The sequence below is a fragment of the Hylobates moloch genome, unplaced genomic scaffold (assembly GCF_009828535.3).
Source record: "Hylobates moloch isolate HMO894 unplaced genomic scaffold, HMol_V3 SCAFFOLD_17, whole genome shotgun sequence".
Taxonomy (NCBI): domain Eukaryota; kingdom Metazoa; phylum Chordata; class Mammalia; order Primates; family Hylobatidae; genus Hylobates; species Hylobates moloch.
Genome location: NW_026652292.1, coordinates 60888092 through 60910611, shown reverse-complemented (window position 1 = coordinate 60910611; position 22520 = coordinate 60888092). Strand labels below are relative to the sequence as shown.

Sequence of the window (22520 nt, the reverse complement as noted above, 5' to 3'; positions counted from 1 at the left end):
AAGACCAGCTGGGCCAACATGCGGAAACATGTCTCTACTAAAAAAATACAAAAATTAGCCAGACGTGGCGGCAGGTGCCTGTAATCCCAGCTACTAGGGAGGCTGAGGCAGGAGAAGTGCTTGAACCCAGGATGCAGAGGTTGCAGCGAGCAGAGATTGCACCACTGCACTCCAGCCTGGGCAACAGAGTGAGACTCTGTCTCACAAAAAAAAAAAAAAAAGGATTCCGTTCCTCTCCCTTTTGTGCCACATCAGGGATACAAATATCTCAGGTGAATAAGCGAATGCTCATTAAATGAGCACTCTAATATCTGATGCTGTCCACATATAAGTCAACACGATTTTAACCTGAGGAATCTATTCTATTCTATTTCTACTCCAGGGCAGTTTAATAATGCCAGCACAGATAGTTAAATGTCAGTAAAAGTGTCCCACTTAAAAAAGAGATTGCCTCAAAAGCAGCAAGAATGAAAACTAGTATTATGCAGTTGGCATTCTCCATTTCAGTATCATTTGCATCTTAAAAGTTTTGCTATATAAAAACCTAGAGAAAATAAAAAAGCCCAGGATACGAGAAAGGTTACAAAAATTATGGATATGTCCATACTGTGTATTACCATGCAGCTGTTTAAAAGACTGACTTAAAGGCTGGGGGTGGTGGCTCATGCCTGTAATCCCAGCACCTTGGGAGGGTGAGGCGGGTGGATCACGAGGTCAGGAGATCGAGACCATCCTGGCTAACAAGGTGAAACCCCGTCACTACTAAGGTGAAACCCCGTCTCTACTAAAAATACAAAAAAATTAGCCGAGCGTGGTGGCAGGTGCCTGTAGTCCCAGCTACTCGGGAGGCTGAGGCAGAAGAATGGCATGAACCCGGGAGGCAGAGCTTGCAGTGAGCCAAGATCCCGCCACTGCACTCCAGCCTGGGCCACAGAGCGAGAATCCGTCTCAAAAAAAAAAAAAAAAAAAGACTGAGTTAAATCCGTATGCCTAGAAATCTGGATGATTCAGATCTGGATGAGTTAGATCTGTAGGCCTAGAAAGATGTCCAAAATAAAGTGCTGAGGGAAAACAGCATGTTTTATTATTTTTAAAAATAAATTTGGATTTTATTTCGCCATGAATTTTTTTTTTTTTTTTTGAGAAGGGTTCTCTCTATGTTGCTCAGCTTGGTCTCAAACTCCTGGGCTCAAGCAATCCTCTCATCTCAGCCTCTCAAAGTAGTTGGGATTACAGGTGTGTCACTGCATTTGGCCTAATATAACTCTCTGCAAGGATGGCAATGCTCTCTATGTACACTCTCCAATAACAGTAGCTATCGGTCACATGAGCCCATGAAATGTGACATTGAGACTGAGGAATGGAGTCTCTTATTTTACTTAATTCTAATTAATTTAAAACTAAGTAGCCACTAGCCATACAGAGGCTAGTGGCCTCTGTATTACTGTAGACTTATGAATCCTCTTTTTAAAGAACTCTATATAATTAAATTAACAAGTAAACAGCCACACGTAGTCCTCACTTGTCCTCAGTTTCAGGTACCTGAGGTCAACCATGGTCCAAACATGTTAAATAGAAAATTTCAACAATAAATAATTTATAAATTTTGAATTGCATGCTGTTCTGAGTCGTGTGATGATGAAATCTTGCACCATTCCCCTCCATCCCACCTGGGATGTGAATCACCCCTTCATCCAGGGTATCCATGATGCCTATGTGGCCCACTTGCTAGTCACTTAGGAGCTGGTTTGGCTATCAGATTAAAAAAACAACAGTATATGTAGGGTTTCCTACTATCTGTGGTTTCAGGCATCCACTGGGGGTCTTGAAACATGTCTCCCTTGGATAAGCGGGGAGCCTACTGCAAACACACATGAATATGTTCACAGATGCCAGAGCAAGAAGCATATACATACACACATACATACACACACACACACACACACACACACACACACAGAGAGAGAGAGAGAGAGAGATTAACTTGTGAGTGGGACTGGGTTATCGAGGAAATAGAGGTGGTGACTTTTACTTCTAAATTTTTCCACTTTGAACTGTTTGCATTTAACCATTTCTAAAGAAACAGCATGTGAAAATCTCTTTATATCTTAATTCAGGGTACAGGAAAGTCGCCGAACAGGGCAGCCTAACACTTACAATCAGCTCTCGGTACTTCTTCTTCAGTGACTGGTGGCGCTCCCGGAGCTGATTGGCCATGAGTTTGTACTGGTCCCTTTCCTGTTGACAGGTGTCCAGCTCCTTGGAGAGGATCAGCAGGGCTTCCTTCTTACTCTCCAGCTTCCTCTTACACACCAGGTACTGCAGAGCAAACAAATCCAGGCAACGGGTCAAAAACATCCATGGGCCTCCATTTAACACACACCGTACTTCACACACCCTGTGGGGAATTTTTGCCATTCTCATTTTTAGAGCTCATATGCCCAGAGAGACATTTTGCAGCAAATGACATGTACTTTAGGCTTCTACAGTGCTAACATGCAGTGCCCTCACGACAGAACCTAAACCTTGGACAAGTAAGTTAAAAAGCAGAACGTTTTAAAAAGTTGCATAAATGGATAAGTAGGTAGACAGCTGGACTCCAATTTTGTTTAAAAAGGATTTATATATCCAGATAAGACTATGTAAAATTTTATTAAGATATTTAATAAAAATTTTATTAAAATGTTACTAACGATAATCTCTTGGTAGTAAAATTATTTACCCAGGTTTTAAAATTTTTCTTGATGCTTTTCTGTGTTTTCTAAGTTTCCAGATTAAACCTACACGGTTTTTTGTCTGTTTGTTTGTTTGTTTTTTGAGACAGAGTCTTGCTCTGTCATCCAGGCTGGAGTGCAGTGATGTGATCTCGGCTTACTGCAACCTCCACCTCCCGGGTTCAAGCAATTCTTTCACCTCAGCTTCCCAAATAGCTGGGAATACAGACGCATACCACCATGCCCAGCTAATTTTTGTATTTTTAGTAGAGATGGTCAGCCTCTGTTGGCCAGGCTGGTCTTGAATTCCTGACCTCAGGTGATCTGCCCACCTTGGCCTTACAAAGTACTGGGATTACAGGTGTGAGCCACGCCTGGCCCATATAGTTTTTATTGTAAAAAAAAAAAATGCCCAAAAAAGTTATTAAAAATAATTGAACCATAAATCACCGCAATAGATTGCACCTGCCCGCCAAACTCAGCAGCTATTTTCTCACTTGCAAATTCATCCACTAACATGGCCCTGACGTGTTTAACTTTTCCTATGATTCAAATGCAGGCACTCCCCATCCAGAGACCAATCTTAGGAGCTAAGTATTTTAGCCACATTTTGAATTCACCCAAACAAGTTGAGTACATCTAGTTGGAACTCTTGCCTCAGAGTGATGAGATTTCTTCATCCTTCCTTCTGCTCACTCCCCTGCACCGCGAACCACCCTCACCGAAGTCTGACCCACCATACTGGCCAGTGGGGGCCCGAATAGGACTCTTCACTTTTTATTGGATATATTGCACCGCCTGGTATTATTCACATATGTGAAATGTGGCACTAAATACCTTTTGAATTTGCCCCGTAAAAGACCAAATTCAGAGCATTCACGAAAACAATTTATAGTTTCATTATATACTCTGACATGAGTACTTTGTCATTATGGACGCTCACACAAAGCAGAGCGAGAATCAGCACTCCCATTCCACTGGAGTCAATGCTCTTTTATGGACAAAAAGCATTACTCATATATAGTGCTTGCTAGGAACTGACTTTGTTAAGTTCAATTTCAAATAAATGAAGGGGAAAAAGAGAGTTTTGTGCATTTGCACAATTTTTTTTTTCCTGAAAAAAAAAAAAAAAGAAAGTAATTGCTTAGCTTCAAAAACAAAGGGGAAAGAAAAGGCATTCTGAGACGGATTTGAGTTCTAAAAAAGGGCACTTCCACCTTGGATGAATTTTATTCCTGGCAGTAATGAGGTTGGAATCCTGCCTTAAAATGTCTTGGATTTTGAGACGTTGACATCGTCTTCATGGAGGCAAAATGGTTCCGTTGCCACAGTGATTTCTCAAGAGTAAAATCCCCAGTGAGTAAATATCAGAAGAGAGTGGCTCAGAAACCCAAACTGCAGTGTCCTCAGGGACATATTGAGATTTCACAGGAAAAATACCATTTACACACAATTTAACACATCTGCCCTTGTTCCTCCAGTTCTTTTCCTGTAATCAGCACCCTTGGTTGTCAGCACCGTATCGGTGACCCAAAGACAGTCACCTTTATCCCTTCAATTTATCAGATTCAAACCCGAGGCCCCAAAGACACTCGTGCCTTCCGACTTAGGGGACAAAAATCCTCATGCATGAAGACATTGGAAGCTGCAGTAGGTAAGCTCCGCGGGAACATCCCACCTATTGAAGGGTAACAGGTAAGGGCCACTGCTGACTGTCAAAATGGAAATTCAAGTTCCTTGACCTTGAACAGCTCTCTGTTAGGGTCCAGGAGAAAAGCCATTTCACTCACAAGCCATGGTCCAAATAGGGCCACGAAAGCTGTGAAGGGTAGTAAAACACCTCTCTTGCTTCTGGGTCTGAGGTACCTGGTAGAAAACAGGCACAGAGGCCTCTGCTGAGACCCACTGGCCCGAGATTTGAAGAGCAGAAGCTCTGTAGGTCCCAACAATTTTACTCCATGTTATTTATTTTTATCAGCAGGACAAACCTTAGGCTAAAGCCTCATTTGTAAAGTAGCTTGAAGCAGAGCTCTGGCTGAAGGTGAGACACCTTCCCTGTAGTTCTGCCATAACCTGGCACAACAGTCTTTGGCATCTATAAGGAACCCTAGAAAACACTGCTCTCTGCCAGGCACAGTGGCTCATGCCTGTAATCCCAGCACTTTGGGAGGCCGAGGTGGGTAGAACACCTGAGGTCTCAGGAGTTCAAGACCAGCTTGGACAAGATGGCAAAACCCCCTCTGTACTAAAAATACAAAATTAGCCAGGCATGGTGGCATGTGCCTGTAGTCCCAGCTACTGAGGAGGCTGAGGCAGGAGAATCACTTGAACCCGGGAGGCAGAGGTTGCAGTGAGCCGAGATCGCACCATTGCACACCAGCTGGGCAAAAGGAGCAAAACTATGTCTCAAAAAAAAAAAAAAAAATTAGCTGGGCATGGTGGCAGGCGCCTGTAATCCCAGCTACTTGGGAGGCTGAGGCAGGATAATCGCTTGAACTCGGGAGGCAGAAGTTGCAGTGAGCCAAGATCATGCCACTGCACTGCACCCTGGGCGACAGCATGAGATTCCATCTCAAAAAAAAAAAGAAAAAGAAAAAGAAAAAACACCGCTATCACCTGGGATGCTTGTTAAAATGCAGACTCCTGGGCTCCAGCCCTGGCCCACTAAATCAGAATCTCTGGTGCCTGGCTCAGGAATCTGCATTCTTAGCCCATGGTCCAGATGATTCTCATCCAGTCCATACTCTAAAAACTCAGGCTCTGGAAGCCTCGAGCTTCACAGTCTCAAAAGTTAGAACCAACTAAAATGGTCTGGAGGGACTAAGAGGCCACAGATAGCCCACAAATTCAAGGGCAAGGAACAGTCTCAGAGCCATTCCGTTGAGTGTCTGTGCCACCTTTTGTAGCTTTTGGGATTTTAAACAAGTACAAACATGGACTACAGTTTACTGCCTCTAGCCAAAAATCTTATACAGTCATGTAGTACATAACAACAATTTAGTCAATGGCAGATTGCATATATGATAGTGGTCCTACCATAAAAAGGTGGTGGTACCTTTTCTATGTTTAGATACGTTTAGATACACAAATAGGTATCATTGTGTTACAATTGCCTTGTATTCAATACAGTAATGAGCTGCATACATTTGTAGCCTAGGAGCAATAGGCTGTACCACATAGGCTAGGTGTGTAGTACACTGTGTCATCTAGGTTTGTGTAAGTACACTCTATGATGTGCACACAATGACGAAATTGCCTAGTGACACACTTCTCAGAAAGCAACCCTGTCGTTAAGTGACGCATGACTGTCTATGCATGTCTCATCAAAACAACAATAGAAAACTCCAGGAAGTGGGGAGAAGGGAGTGTTGGAGAATGAAATGAAATTTCTTGGCCTCATTCTAAAAAAGTAAAAGTGTATTCCCTGTAATGACAGCTGTTAAAATGTCCCATTTCTTATCCCTGTGATTGGAAACAAACAACAAAAAACTAGAGGGAAAAAGGTCATGAAGATCCTTCTTAGTGGGCAGCTTGGAATAACCAGCAAATATAAGGTTGGGGCATTAGAAGGAACCCAAATTAGAATGGAAAACCAGACAAGCTAAGTCTCTGTGCTCAGGCTGTTTAGGCTCCCAGAGGAGGATCAGTAACTATAGATAGCAGATCCAGCAATTGGCTCATCATGAACTGCAGGTACCTTGGGAAAGCCATAAAACACAAGGACCAAAAGAACGCACACTCCCCGGGACTCGTTTCCACACATGGAAGATGACGGGGTTCCCAGGGCACTCACCACCTTGAGGAACCCACAATTTCAACACCACTGTCTAATATCACTGGATATAAAGAGTGCAGGAGAAAGCACGGGGTAAGGGCTCCAGTCCAGAAGGTACGACTCACTTTGGGCACCCAGAACTTGCTTTCTCTGCCTTGTCTAAGACAGAGCTGGCTCAATGATTTCCAAAGACTGTCTGTGGCCAGAGTATTTCCAGAATCTCTGGACAGTCACTTGGTGGGACAGGGTGCTGGGACTGAAGCTGCGTTTGTAGCAGCAATTTATAACAGAGTGAGAAAAGGCCAAACGTCTGTTGGGTCAATATTCATGGCTCTTGCTAATATTTCTAGTTCTCCTTTCCTTCCAGGTATGTGGCAGGACTATCCATCCCCCCTGCTTTTGGGTAAAGCAGAAACATGGACCCTGTTTTGCCCGATAAAATGGGATTGGAATGGATGTGAGTTGCTTCAGAAGGAAGGCATTTGAGAGGGGAGGTGAGAATTGCCGGGCTTTCTCCTTCCCTGCAGCAACAATGGTGGAAGTGCAGGTTGCTATGGGGAAGCCACAGGATAACAGAGCTTAAAGGGGCAAGCACAGCAGACAACTGCCTGGAGAGCCATTTGGGTCCACAGAGAACTTTGTGTGATCCAGAAAAAAATTATTGGTGTGTCAAAGTACTGAGATTTGAGGGTTTGTTACTGAAGCATAACTTAATCCATCCTGACTCATATGGTCTATACCAAAGAATGGGACTGTCTGGAGCGGGGGAGAAAGGTTATACTTGCCCCTGGGCTGTGTGTCCACTGAGTTACCGCACTGAGGATGAGGGTTCATGTGATCACTATTAGTAGTGCTATTGATGACAAAAAGCAAGGTTTTGTAACACATGCTTTACCTGTATAATCTCCTTTAACCCTCAGGACAATGCAATGAAGTTACTGTGCTATCATCTGCATTTTATAAATGAGGAAGTGAGGCTTAAATGAAAGTGTTTGCATAATGTGCCAAGGGATTGCAAAGCCAGAATTGGAACCCAGCTCATTACAGAGCCAAGTCTGTGGAACCCCAGCTCCTGACAAACTAAACATTCTGGGCCTTACCCCCAAAAATCAGAATATTCATGGAGTTGGTTACCACATCTAGTTGGTATTCCTAGTACAAGGAAACAAAGAAAGAGACATTTTGAATTTGGCTACTTTTCTGGACCTAGAACAAATAGTAATAAAGGTTTTATTGATTCAAACAACTTTTTGTAAAACTAGTGGGTCTGCCACTTATTTCTTCAGATGCAAAGCCTGAAGGAAGATGGAAAAAAAATGTTTAAAAATCCACAAGCCTCACTACTCTCTCCTCTATGAGGGAGCCAAGTGGAAACAGTAAGGTTTCCATTCACTTCTAAGAAATGGGACAAACTAAAGGGCCTCAGAAAGGAACTAGAAGGTTCTTTTCTCAAAAGCAGTTTGATCGCAACAGGAGTTTTCTGCAAGCTATAGTTGGCCTCATTATTCAGTCAAATATTTTCTGGGTGCCTTCTATGTGCTGGGCACTGAGCTAAGTATTGGGACTCTCATGGGATAAATGATATTGTTGGATTTTGAAAGGGAAAGGCATGATACCTGGATAACAAAACGTTATTTCCTGCTATCTGGAATCCTGAAGGTTCTGAAAACTGAAAATGTGTTCCTATCTCGTTAGTGACCTAAACTGATGAGAGGGTGTCTATGGCCTTTATCCCATGGAGTGTGAATATTCATGTATTTGCTGAAGAAAAATCAGTGTGTTTGATCCCTGGCTGCTGCCTGAGACTCTGCTGGGGATGACATATAATATACAGTGTGTGTACTGCATTTCATTTCAGATTCCCAAAACTCCTGCATGAGAAGCACATATGGGCTCCAAGGACTTTAGATATGGAATTTTTTATTGGAAACTCACCCTTACAAATCTCTACAGTCTCGATGATGAATGTGTGACTAAAATCAAACCTTTCTCCAACAGTAATTGCCCAAATAGCTAAGCATTCATTAGATTTCTACTTCTTCACATAGGCCAAAAAAAACTAAAAATGCATTAAATGCAGTAAATCTTCAAGCTTCCATATGCTTATGCGCCTGTTCCCGCAGCCTCCTAACTTCCTTATCCTTTAGAGTCAGCACTGAATGCTGGAGCTGGGATAAACCTCATGGATAACCCAAGTGACTTGCCCAATTGCAAACAACAAGGCTCCTGACTTCCAGCATATTCCATGACAGTGTTTTCCAAATTGTGGGTCATGATACATTAGTTGCAACCCGTGTTTTCTTTTCTTTTTTTTTTGTTTTTAAAGATACAGAACAGAGCAGAAAATATCAGGGTGTATCCCCTGTAGTAAGGGTAATTATTGTTTCCTGAAGCTTTTCTATTTGAAAAGTCTATAGGGATAAACACACACATATGCCTATTTTCACATATTTCTTACGAGCTGCCATTTTAAAAGTCTGAAAACTACTGTTCTCTAATAAGCCACTCTGGATACTTATCCATTCATTCAACAAATACTTGGTGAAAGGAACGAAGAGAGGCACAGGTGGGTGGGGGTGGGGCAGGGAGGAAAGCTTGAGATGATGTTTGATGTGAATTTTGAGAGTGAGTAGGTGTAAAAGGCACCTGAATAGAGACCATCATGTCTTGGAAATCATTCACTTGTTCTCTGGGATTGAGTCACAGCTCTGAGGATTTAATCCCTGCTCTGCCCACCGCCTGCTGCCCCCTACATTGAGGTTATTGTGAGCCTGAAAGGAAATGTGCTATGTTAAAGGCTTTATAAACTTAAAAAAGATTGAACACATGATTTTTAGAGCATTTAAAGCATCCAGAACACTTTTGCAGACCCGTTCCTATTTGACAGTCAACACTCTGACAGGTGGGACAAGAACTGCTTTCCCCATTTTATGGGCAAAATAGCTGAGATTCAGAGAGGTTAATGTCTTTCCTAGAGACACGTAACTAACAACTGTCAGCTCAAACCAGAACTTTCCATTACACATTCCAGGTTCTTTTTACTATTCTATATTGGCACCAAATTAGTTATAAGTGGTTCAACACATTACCTGTGTTGAGCAAAACCATATTTTCAACAAGACACTCCTAGAGATAACCGCATGGCTCAGAGAATACATTGTAACTCATTTCCAGGTCCTGTCTGGGAGAGAGGCAGCTCTCCTGGGGCCCTAAGTCGAATTCCACAGGGAATGCTGAGGTCCAAGAGGCCACCTACAGATTAACAGTGTCAACAACAAACGGCATGTACAACAGTGGTCCCGTAAGATTATGTGGCCATAATTTCACTGCACTGCTTCTATATTTAGATATGTTTAAATACATAAACATTTACCACTGTGTTACAATTGCCTAGAGTATTCAGTGCAGGCACATGCTGTACAGGTTTGTAGCCCAGAAGTAACAAGCCATACCATGTAGCCTCGGGGTGTAGCAGACTATACTATCTAGGTTTGTGTCAGTACACTCTAGGACGGTCTCACAATGATGAAATTGCATAACGAAGCATTTCTCAGGACATATCCCTGTCATTAAGCAATGCATGGGTATAGATAATAGATGGTAATAAGTAGCTGATTATCATTCACTAATAGTGGCTAACTACAATACACTAAACACTATAAAAGAGACACAAAACTCCCAGAAAAGAGAGAAAAGCAGTTTAGACTAATGGTTGGGAACATGGCAGGAGGAGCTGAAAATGCCTGAATTCAAATCTTGGCTTTGTCACTCACTAGCGACATGATCAATTACCTAGCCTCTCTGTGCCTCAGTTTCTCCATTTTTAAATGAAGATATTTATAGCATCTTCAGAGGGTTGGTATGAGAATTAAGAGTTAGTATATGTAAAACATTTAAAAGAGTGTGTTGTATGCATGTTAACGATCATTACTACTATTGTTATCATGGAGGAGACAGTGACACAGCTTAGCAAAGAAGGTGCTCAAGGAGTTGGAGGACAAAGTGGTATTTGAAATCAATCGGGAGGGAGAGGTAGAGGGATACATCTTGGTTGGGGATAGATGGAGTTGTGACAAGTGGCAGTGACAGGGAAAATGTTACTCCTGGCTGGGAAACAACCATAGCAAAGCACAAAGGTGAGAGGCCAGAAGATGTGTGGTCAGAACAGTGAGCGACGCCCTGGGCTGGCTGCGGTGGAGGGTGGGAGTACAAGCTGTGAGAGATAAAGCCAGAAAGACAAGATGAGTGGCCAGGCCAGAAAGGGCCCGGATGTGGTGCTGAGGAGTTCAGATTGTATTCTTCCAGCAATCAGGAGCCCTGAGGGGCTTTGAACGGGGGAGTGTCATTAAGAATCACCTTAGGAAGAAACTTTCATCCTGACATCCTGTGGTGTAAATTATATTGGACAGTACAGTGTGGGTGGAATTTGTTGCCAAGCTTGAGAAGAGAAGAGAAAGTGATTGTGGTTCAGGACCCACTCTGCAGACACACCTTTGGATCCCGCAGTTTGATCTGAGCTGTCAGGCCTACAGAGAACGCACTGGCTTTGCTGTTTCTTAATGCAGTCTGTGATCACAGTGTCTAATGCCGTATTGTTAGACAGGGTGCTACCCAGGCAACCAGACTCATGCGTGGTTTCAGCCTCCGCCGTGACGGCTGGTGCCAGAATCACATCAGTGGGCGAGTGGGTCACATGGCTGCCCAAACACACTCCAAAGGGACAAGCTGAGCAAGGAAAAACAGGGAAATATCCCACTTTCTGGTCACTAGGAGGGACCAAGAGACACACACTTTATCCTCCTAATGCCTCCACTTTCGCTCTTCAGTCAAGACAAAATTCTGCTGGTCAAGTTCATGTGTAGAGTAGGGACCACTGACATTCCCTCTCCTTACCAGCTCAGGAAGGTTTCAGTTTGTTTTCAGAAGAGGGGACAGAGAAATGAAATCAGTATTTTTTTGAATACCTACTATGTGCCACGCATTCTTAGGAGCAATAAGAAGACCTTCACTTGATTATAACAGTAACAGTAGAGCCACTATCTAGTGAGCATTACTATTTTCCAAACTGCTAAATGTTCTACTGGAAACATCATATTTAATCTATATGGCCACTACGAAATAGGTTGTATGATTAGTCCCATTTTACAGAGAAGGACACAGAACCTCAAAGAGGTAAATTTATCCTTCATCACAAAGGTAGTAAGTGGCAGAGCCAGACTGTTACCTGGGTATATCAATTAGGATTCTTTGGTGTAAGCAACAGTAATTGACATTCTAACAAAGGAATATATTGGAAGGATACTGGCCCTTATAGACTTGGCAAGAGAATGCAGAGCTAGACTTAGACACAGGTGAGCAGCAAGGCAAATCTGGGCAATGGAGATAGGAACCAGGAACCACCAACCAGCAGGTCTTGTTGCAGGAAAGGTTGTCAGAGGCTGACAAATGGGATGAACTGGACTCTGTGACATTTCAGTCTGGACTCTCTTACCTTTCAGTCTCTTTGTCTCTCTGTTCAAGGATGTCTCCAACAGCCTAAAGCAGATCATGGAGAGTCTTTGCCTGGGCACCTGTCTACAGTTGTTAATGTACATAGACTGCATCCAATGGTAATACCCTCCACTTGGAAGTGCTATTGAGAAAAAGAAATGAATACTGGGAAGTGAGAAAACAACAAATGTGCATTGCACCAACCTGGGGAGGATCCATGCTACTGAGTTTATTTCTCAATCTTGCTAAAGCTCCCCTTCTTGTGGTTTTTGAACAAAGATTGAAAAAGAAATGGTGATCATTCAATAATAATCCTTTTACTTTAACCTCTAAGTCTCTATTAATCATACACAGAAACACAGGAGTGCATAGGAGCTGCAGGAACACTCAGGGCGAGGCTCATGTGGCTGCCCTTGGGTACATACCTACCAGCTGAAGAAAGGAAGAAAGCTGGTATATACTAACACCAAATATACTAGGTAATCAGTGACACACAAATGGAATAAGCTCAGTAAAATATGCCCAGTTTTGGGTGTGAATACTAGATATCATAAAATATTTTTATTATTCTCTCAAAAATATATTTCTCCGGAATTGCATTTCAATTACATTTCTAAAGCAGAGCTTACAACTCATTTGTCGATGTTAATTCATGCCCACACACAAACACCATGAGGGTAGCCATGTGCTCATCATCCTAAGAGCCCAAACCATTGGCCATTGAGGGGCTTTTATCTGCCCTAAAGCAAATCATAATTGCTACAACAAAGATCAAAAGATCATAATAATTAAATGGCTATCTGACATACTACATTACTATTTGGGTAGCTTTATAGCCAGATAACTGCTGCTGAGAGATGAAGGTAGCTGGGATGTAGTGGGGGTGGGGTGGTGGGCAGGGATGGGGTGGAGTCACCTCTTGCCAAACAAAGACTCCTGGTCTTTAGAGATTTTTACTGATGGGATCAGGCTGGCTCTCATTAGCCACTGCAAGGGCATGCCTGCTAATCCAGACAGGCTTCTCAGCAGATGATAAACAGACATGGCCAAAGGGTTCATGTTCAGGAATAATTTAGAAACTTCTCAACTGCAGACTCATTCTTTCTGTAGAGGTACCTCCTCCCCTGATCACCCTCTACTCACTCCTAACTGCCCTCGCCTTCCCCTCTTCTCCATCCCCCATCCAGCAATACTTCACTTCCCACCCAACAAACAGCTCCAGGTGAAAAGCATTCAACAATCAACCTCCCTTCCCCAGCCTCCAACAAGCCACCCCTCCATGCCTGGAACCTCTGTTTTGCTCTGCCCTGTGATCTCTGGCAGGGACCATCACAGCAGCCTTCTGGTTTCCCTACTTGTCTGGTCCAGGTACCAGTCCCTTTGGAGAATGTAAATTAGGGCTTGCCACTCTTCTTTAAAAAAAAAAAAAAAAAAAAAATTCTCTGATGTTAAGGAGAGTCGCAAACAGGAGCCTTTCAGTTTTTGGCTGCAACCCACCTCTCCGACTTCATCATCAGCTCTTCTATTCCCGCCCTCCACGTTCCTGTTCAGCCCACCTACTGCTGCCCCCACGCTCAAGCTTCTTCATCTCTCTCTTTTTCTACACTGTCCTGCATCCTGCTCCTGAGTCTCTGAGAAGCTTCTGCCACTCTCCCAGGCAGAGTGAGAGCTGGCTCTGCCACGCCCCCAGACAGAGTGAGAGCCACGTGGCATTGTGGGTACACTTAGAGTAGCACTCACACATCCTGTATCGCAGCACCTGCCCACCTGCCCACTTGTCTGACTGAGGCCTCTTTGCAGCCAGGGCCTATCTTATTCATCTTTGCACCTCCAGAGCCAGGCACAGCTCCTGGCCTACAATGTGTGCCGAATACATATTTAAGAAATAAGTTTCAGTTCCCACCAAGCTGAATATATAGATAGATAGATAGATAGATAGATAGATAGATAGATAGATAGATAGATAGATAGATAGATTGATTTACATATTTTAGTTAGATAGCCATCAATTTATTATTATGTGTAAATGTCTAAATCTCATTTAGCATCATGCTTTGGGGAAAAAAAAATCCAGTTACACAAACTCAGCGTGTAAGGAGAGGATGCAGGACAGTTTCTATAGAATCATCAAAATGACATTTGTATGTTGACCTCATTTTTATTGCTTAAAAGGACCACTTCCCTGCCATCACAGGGGTATCACTCCATTCAGCACCTTCATTCTTAAAAGTCCTGCAGATTCACCAACCCTAGGTAGACATTCAGAACTGCCACTTGGAGATACACGTACATTTAACCTCTTCAGACATGGGTTTGGGTATCTATGGAGTACAATGCCCTGTGGGGCTGGCCACATGCTGATATTCATTTTGCTGAAGTCCTCCAGCCTGCGGCAATCCCTAAGCCCTGCAACATTAACACCCTCGCATCTTGGGTGTGAGCCTTTCCTGCCCACGCCTATACTCCATCCTAAAACTATAAGACTCCCTGGGCATTTCCACAGCCTTTTTTAAATCTGTATTCACCTCTGTAATTTTTAGATAACATTTCAGCAATTTCAAGTTGGTAGCTTAATGATTCTAACGCCATTCTCTTTTTTTTTTTTTTTTTTTTTTTTTTGAGACGGAGTCTTGCTCTGTCGCCCAGGCTGGAGTGCAGTGGTGCGATCTCGGCTCACTGCAAGCTCTGCCTCCCGGGTTCACGCCATTCTCCTGCCTCAGCCTCCCGAGTGGCTGGGACTACAGGAGCCTGCCACCACACCCGGCTAATTTTTTTTGTATTTTTTTAGTAGAGATGGGGTTTCACTGTGTTAGCCAGGATGGTCTCGATCTCCTGACCTCATGATCCGCCCACCTCGGCCTCCCGAAGTGCTGGGATTACAGGCTTCAGCCACTGCGCCCGGCCTTCTAATGCCATTCTCAAAGATGACTTTTTTTTTTTTTTTAATGATCTATCTTTCTCAGACTCATCATGCCGTTTTCCTCTCTCTGGTATTACTTTTGACAGGCAAACTTTGATTATTTGAATGCCCCAGGGGATGTGCTGAAATTTAAGTGAGATTTCAGGTAATTGGAAGAGTTTATAATGTGAACTATAGTAGCTGGGGGGTATGTGAAATTCACTGACAGTCTTGGCTAACCAAAGTTTTGAATAACGAAGGTTTGCCTGAATATCTATTTCAATCCCTTCACTTCTCTTATTTCTCCTTTCCTCCCTCTCACCATCTTCTCAGTCTCTGCATTCACCACTGACTACGCCCCTGTCCTTTGCAAGCCTATAAAGATGAGGAGGAAATACATGGAAAAACGACTGGCTTTCTTTCTCATTGGCCATAAACGGGCTAGGAAACCGCCTCTCACTTGCTGAAGATAGCATCTATTTCTAAAAATCATTGCTTGCCTACAGTGAATTTGCTCTGTCCCCAGTGCTAGGCTGATTCGACCTTGCCTCAGGCTGAGATGCTGCCGGTGCGCCTTGCAGTTCTGGTTTGTTTCAGAGATCATGTATATGTTCAGGATGAAGCACTAAAATTACCCATGCATCTGAAACCCTCTCTTTGCCATCCAGGCTGCCAGGGGCCTGACGTCTGCTGGATACAGGTGACAGGCAGCTTGCATCACCAACCCTCACATATTGCAATTACACATTATGACATATAACTGTCACATATGGAATGTAACGATAGATTCACTGGTTACTTCATTATAGAATAATAATTCAGTTGCAGAGGGCTTTCCTTGTGGGCTGTGTAGCAGTAAAAAGTCAGCAAAGCATGTACAATATTTTGGTCAGACTGACTTTAAAAGCTGTAAAACCGCTGTGGTTCATTTTATCTGTCTCAAGAGAAATCCTAAAAAAACGCTAACACCCCTATTACTGATGAGGCCCAGTGCACCTTTGCGTATTATCAGCTCGTAACTTCTTAGACCTGTTCCCGAACCCTGGGAGGCAAAGGGGACCTGTAATCGCGCTTCCACTTTACAGATGAGGTACTGAGAGGGTTACAGGGTGGCACTTGCAGAACTAGAATTGATTCCTTGACTGTTCTTTAACAAAAGGGAATCTCAGGAGATAAAGACAGGAAAGCATCATTAACAGAAGCAATGCGGCACCTGGGCTTTAGAGTGAAATGATGTGGGTTTTGCCACCATCTCCTACCACGGAGACCACAAGAATCCACTCCCCCACTCTGCACTTCAGTTTTCTTTTCTATAATGATATGAACAGCCAGCAGCATTTTGAAGCCTACTCAGTCCTAACAGATGATTCAGCGTTTCACATGTATTAATCACTAATCCTCATCACAATCCCAAAATGTAAACATCATTACCCCCCTTTACAGGTGAAGAAACTAAGGCTCTAAGAGTTTTTTGGAAAAAAAAAATTATGAAGCTTGTAAGAGGCAAAGATGGGATTTGAACCCAGGCCTGTCCCATGCCCTTTCTGCCACAGCACCCCATTCACCCACAGGAGAGTTGGAAGGATTCTATAGAATTACTCATGTGAGAAAAAGCACTCAATAAACTCTAAAGACACCAATCTTATTATCACAGTAATCAAAAGAACTGAGTCTGTCCCATTTGAAGACAGAAAACAATCTCCATTCCTAAATGTGTTGGCAGATCTTGCCTTCTGAAAAATATGATTCCCCTGCTGGGATGAACAGTCCCATAAGAGGGCCAGTGTGTTCAAGATGAAGCTTCAACTCAAGATGGAGCATGTCTGAGAACAGTCCCTGGCTCCCAGCTCGCTGATACTTGAGTCAGGTGCACATACTCTAAAGCAAGGAGGTGTTCCATCCCAGTCTGCCCCAAAAGGCAGTCATCTGCAGACTTGAGATCTTGAAATCAGCCGTGCAAATTCATCACTACTTTAATTATCCAAGTAAATAGAGCTCTTACCACCATCTGCTGAGATTTCAACCAATCATGATCAACACAGTCTTTCTCTCTGGATGAGAACCTCAGAGTCATTGCTAAAGGGCCACTTGGGCCCTGAATTTCCACCTGCAGCATGCAGGCCTCCCCAGCCGAGCCCTGTGGCTGGGTGCTGTTTTCTCCCTCTCACTGCGCCTTGCTCATATTTTCCTGAGCACTGTTAATTTGCTCCTGCACTTCCTCTTTGTCGTTTGTATTTTCTTTCCATCAACTCCAGACACTACTGATTAGTGAGAAACTATCCTCAACAAGAACTGTCAGTTTAGAACTCAGCCCCCCAGCAAAAAGTCAGGCAGAGATTTATTCTGGGACATGGGTGGGTGTATAATCCTCGTGATTCAAATCACTGACATTTTCAGAGGACAAACTAAATTGTAAACACTGCTCAAGCTGGGGACTCCATCCAGGTCTGTTTCTCTGGCTGATAACTGTGATGGGCTGATTATGTTAGCAAAAGGCTCCCATGGGTGACCCAAATTAATTATGGCTTTCTGAGAAAATGGCAAAATCTTCACTGGCTGCAGATCACCAGTGGACTGCAAGCCAATGATGGGCATGATTTGACTTGCTCTCCTTAACAGAACATTTGACCACCACCATCATCACCCTCTGTCATCACTATTGATCAGGAGAACATTTAAATAACGATAAAATGGGTTGTTCGGTCTACTCTTTTGCATTTGCATCTACAAGATCTAATACTAAATAAAAAATTCCTTTGGAGAAGTGCACATAGACATCACTAATTCAGGTAAGCTCAAGGTTTGGGCATCTCGCTTTCAATAAAGAAAATTTGCCAGGCACAGTGGCTCATGCCTGTAATCCCAGCACTTTAGGAGGCCAAGGTGGGAGGATTGCTTGAGCCCAAGAGTTTGAGACAGGCTTTGGTAGCATAGTGAAACTCCTTCTCTACAATTTTTTTTTTTTTTAATTAGCTGGTGTGGTGGCCTACATCTGTAATCCCAGCTACTTGGGAGGCTGAGGTGGGAGGATCCCTTGAGCCCAGGAAGTTGAGGCTGCAATGAGCCATGATCATGCCACTGCATTCCAGCCTGGGGGAGAGAGTGAGACCCTGTCTCAAAAAAGAAAAAAAAGTCAAAAGAAAATTCAGTAGTCATCAGGATCATCATAAATAGCAGCATCAAAATGGATTGTTATTAATGTCCAGGCTGACCATTCCAAAAGGAGATGAAATTCAGAGGCAGAGAGACTTAAAAAGATAAAAGGCAGTGGATGCTCCCAAGTAAGACCCGGGGTGTGAGTCAGACTCCCTGCTGGATTCCAACTCCTGCCCTACCACTTCTAGCTGAAGGATCTTGGGCAAGGAAATCCACTGCTTGCAGAGCCTAAGATCTTTTGTCTGCAAAATAAGGACTATGATAGTACCCACTTCATGGTACTATGGGTTTGTCAAGGGATTAAATGAGATAATGAAAAGAAGGCTTTTAGCCCAGTAACTGGCATGCAGCTGCCATTTACTTAGAGCTTATATTCATCATCATCATCATCAACATCACCCATAATCATCACCTTTCCGGATAACATCAGCACTGGTTGCTGTCCACTTAAATGGAAGGGTACAAAGACTATAGTAGTTAAAATAAGTCCTTGGAAAAGACCTACCAAGCCTGATGGGCTCAGATTCTGGGTATGACCATAGAAGCATCAGCCAAAACACTGATGGAAGGCACTGTTCTGGGAAGTTTTTCACATTAGCTCATCTGATCCTCACAAGGAGGCCCTCTGAGGTAGGTACTATGAGGATCCCCTATATAAAATACTGTCCAGTGAGATGGAAGCAACAGTGTCTGAAACATTTCCTTTCCAAAGTTTCAGAAGTCTGAAACATTTCCTTCAAGGGAGGGGTACTGTCTTTGTCAATTTTTTGTTGCTATTACAGAATACCAGAGACTGGGTAATTTATTAAGAAAATAAATTTATTTCTCACAGTTCTGTAGCTGGGAAGTCCAGGAGCATGACACCAGCATCTGCCAATGACTTTCTTGCTACATCATAACACAAATGAGGGAAGGCATCCCATGGTGAGCAAGCACTCCAGACACAGAGAAAAGGGGGCTGATCACCCTCAATAACAAACCTACTCCCAAGATAATGACATTAAATCCATTCATGAGGGCAGAGCCTTCCTGATCTAATGACCTCTTGAATGTGCCATTTAGTAACACTGTCACAATGGCAATTAAGTTTCCGTGTAAGTTGTGAAGGGGACATTCAAACCATAGCGGGTTCACTCTTGCCTATGTCTTCCTCCTTCCTGCCACATCGTGGTCTGCAAAGTGGAAAGCCTCACACATGGAATGATGAACCAGAAAAATGAAAGGTGGTTGGGTCTCTAACAGATTGTAAGCCAGCATGCCAGCCCTAAACTGCCTACCTCCAAATGTATTGCACTTCAGAAAAAAATAAAGTTCAATATTATTTAAGCAATTATTATTTCTGGTATTTCATTAAAATTAATCCTAAATAAAATACTGACATACCCAAATAACTGGTATGAGGAAATTGGGCACCCAATATTGTAAGATTTGTAATCCACTTCACAATTAGAACTCTGTGTCACCACTGACGGATGACATTGGCTATTTGAGACACAAAAGTATGTAAGCACTACGTCAGGGCATTATGTAGTTAGGGTTTTAAGTAAGAGAATGTTTCCTTTCTAGCACAATCTGAAATACAGACTTCTTTTTTTTTTTTTTTTTTGAGATGAAGTCTCACTCTGTCAATCAGGCTGGAGTGGAATGGGGCAATCTCAACTCACTGCAACCTCTGCCTCCTGGGTTCAAGCGATTCTCCTGCCTCAGCCTCCCTTAGTAGCTGGGATTACAGGCACCCACCACCACGCCCAGCTAATTTTTGTATTTTTAGCAGAGACAACTGGCCAGGCTGGTCTCAAACTCCTGACCTCAGGTGATCTGCCTGCCTCGGCCTCCCAAAGTGTTGAGATAACAGGTGTGAGCCACCGTGCCCAGGCTAAAATACAGACTTCTTAAAAATGAGTGCTTCAGTGTACCAGGTTGGTTGGTCCACTCATTCACTCATTCATTCCTTCATTCATTCGTTTGGTGAGGCTGTGTTAGAATAGGAACAACACAGACTTCAGAATCAGAGAAACCTGGAGTTCTAATCCCAGCCCTGGCTTTCCATGCATATTCCCTGATGTTTACTTATCTTTTAGCTGTACTGAAAGTCATATGTCAAGCATCCAGCACAGGACCCAAAGCATTAAAAAGTGCTCAATGAATGTTTCCTTTTTCCTTCATATAGGTTCCTGAATTGAAAATTACATTAAAAAATCTTCATGTGGTGGCTGGCACACCGCAATGGAAACTTAATATAATTTTATTGCCATTAGTAATAATAATAAGAGTAGTGGTAGCAATCAGCATAGTGGTTGTAGTGATAGTGGTAGTAAAATAATCAAAACCTAAACTGAGAGAGGGTGAAGAGAGGCAGGTTTCCAAGTGTGCATAGTTAATGCCTACATAATCAAGACTCAGCTGTTCAGCACTGAGTGGGAGGGTATTTCTGGGAGACGCGTGGAGCTTTTCTCCTCTGTGTCGGTGTCTTCACAAATTCCAGTAATCAAAATAGTCATTTTCCTTCCTTGCCAATGTCATCTTAAAAGAATCTCTCTCTAAACCCAGGTGCTTAAATTGTCCAGTAAGTTTCTCTCCTCTTTAAGAAGAAGTTGAGGAATGGGACAAACAAGCACCTTAGTATTTGTTCTCCTGTAAACACCAGAGCAAATGTATGTTAGAAAGGGCATCTCACAACGTGTGTTAGGATGTGAGATGCCCTTTCGAACATACACTGCAATGGTTATTAGGATGTTTAGCATAACACATGTATATTCAAAAAAACTAAGCAAGCCACAGAAGGCACAAGCAGGCCTTGAAGAAAAAAAATCTCAAAGTCGCTGACACCCCTGCAGCCTGTACTAGAACCAAATAGAACCCCTCATGCCAGCCATTTAGGCTTTCTGATAGCGGGAAAAAATACAGCAGTTATTTCTAAAACATAGGCTTAAAGTCCCACGCAGGCATGGTTTGTCAATATCGCAGAATCCCAAGCGGCCGCTCTGGCGATGATGATGATGATGATGATGATGATGATGATGATGATGATGACGACGACCATGATGGTGATGATGATGAGTTAATGACATGGAAACTATTCATTACTTATGAATAAGTAGTGCTGACTAGGAATAAGAACAAGTTATAAAAACAGCATATGGTACTGGAAGTCGGAATAATGGTTACTTCTGGGTGAGGCAGGAGGGATATCTTGGCTCAGAAGGGCATAGGAAGCCTTCTGGGGAGCTGGGGATGCTCTAGAACTTGCTCTGGGTGGTGGTCACACAGGTATGTGGACATGTAAAAATGCACTGACCTGTCCACTTAAAATGTGTGCATCTGCTGTCTACGTGTTAGCCTCGATACAAATAGTAAAACAGCATACATTATAAACTCATTTTTAGAAATTAGGGCATGGAAACATGGAAGATTACAGCAGTCAGCTCTGGGTAGTCAAATTGTAGGTGGCTTTTTTTCTTTTATATGTATCTGTATTTACTAAATTTGGAGGGTGCAGTGAATTTACATTGCTCAGTGTTTAAAGTTAAAATCCACTGTTACCCAAGGCATTTCCATCTCTAGATAACACCTTCAGTCATTCACTTTCTTCTCAAACCCCTCCTCATTCACAGGCTCAGGCAGCCTGGGGCAGGCCCCTCATGGCTGCCTGAGGAAATTCTCTACAATGGGCATGGGGTGGGGTGGTGAGTCTGAGGTGTTACTAGATTATCTCACTTCCTTGGAGCCTCTGCTCAGACAGGACTGGGTCACCTGGTGCACCCACCTTCAGGCTCCCACAGCAGAGGGACTATGAGACCACCTCTTCAGGATGACCTGACCCCACTCTTGCAGACTCCTCACCCCACTGTTGCTCAATTTCCAGCCTATACTGAAGTCTTGGCAGGAATCTAGAACCAGACCCCAAAAGACTCCTTTTCAGCTCACATTCTTGGGTTTAGATCAGGTTAGCAGAAGCAGAGATGAGAAAGCGGTCTTGCAGCATGCAAGGGCTGCTGCCTCCGGTCTGGAAGTGAGCATGCAGGGGGCCTGAATCCAGGGTTCCCAGCACAAACCCAGGGTTCAGCGGGGAAAACATCCAACAGGAAGTTAAAACTGAGCTCCTCTTGCTTGCTTCTTGCTGAGTGACCATAAAGAAGGATGCTGAATTTCTGAGCATTTCACGACCACTGAATTACCATGTCTTTGTCTATATAATGAGGTCACTACCACCTGCTCAGTCTAATCCACAAGCTTGTTATGAGGGTTCCATAAGGAAATGGGGGGTAAGGTGACGACATCCTGGTGGACTGTATACCCCAACTTTTGGCAGAGTGCCTGAGACACAGTAAATCCTTGTAAATACCAGTTGAAGAAAGACAAATGTAAAGAATTATTTTTATCATTATTTTTCTTAATGAGAAGACCATAGGGGCCAAAGAAATTGCATGAGAGTCAACTGTGGGTAGCAAATAACCTTTGCAGCAAGCTTGAATTCTAGAGCAGA

General features: G+C 43.2%; 1 protein-coding gene across 3 annotated transcripts in view; it reads right to left on the bottom strand.

Annotated features, from left to right (window-relative positions):
* The window catches only part of CCDC149 (coiled-coil domain containing 149), a 107883-nt gene that overhangs the window by 68756 nt on the left and 16607 nt on the right, over window positions 1-22520 (bottom strand). For 2 of the 3 annotated variants that reach the window (XM_032135411.2, XM_032135413.2), the window contains exon 2: window positions 2158-2319. In XM_032135411.2, the coding sequence (XP_031991302.1) occupies window positions 2158-2319 (162 nt within the window). Of the gene's footprint in view, window positions 1-2157; window positions 2320-11980; window positions 12138-22520 lie in introns of those variants that run through there. The other variant, XM_032135414.2, reaches the window with a different exon arrangement.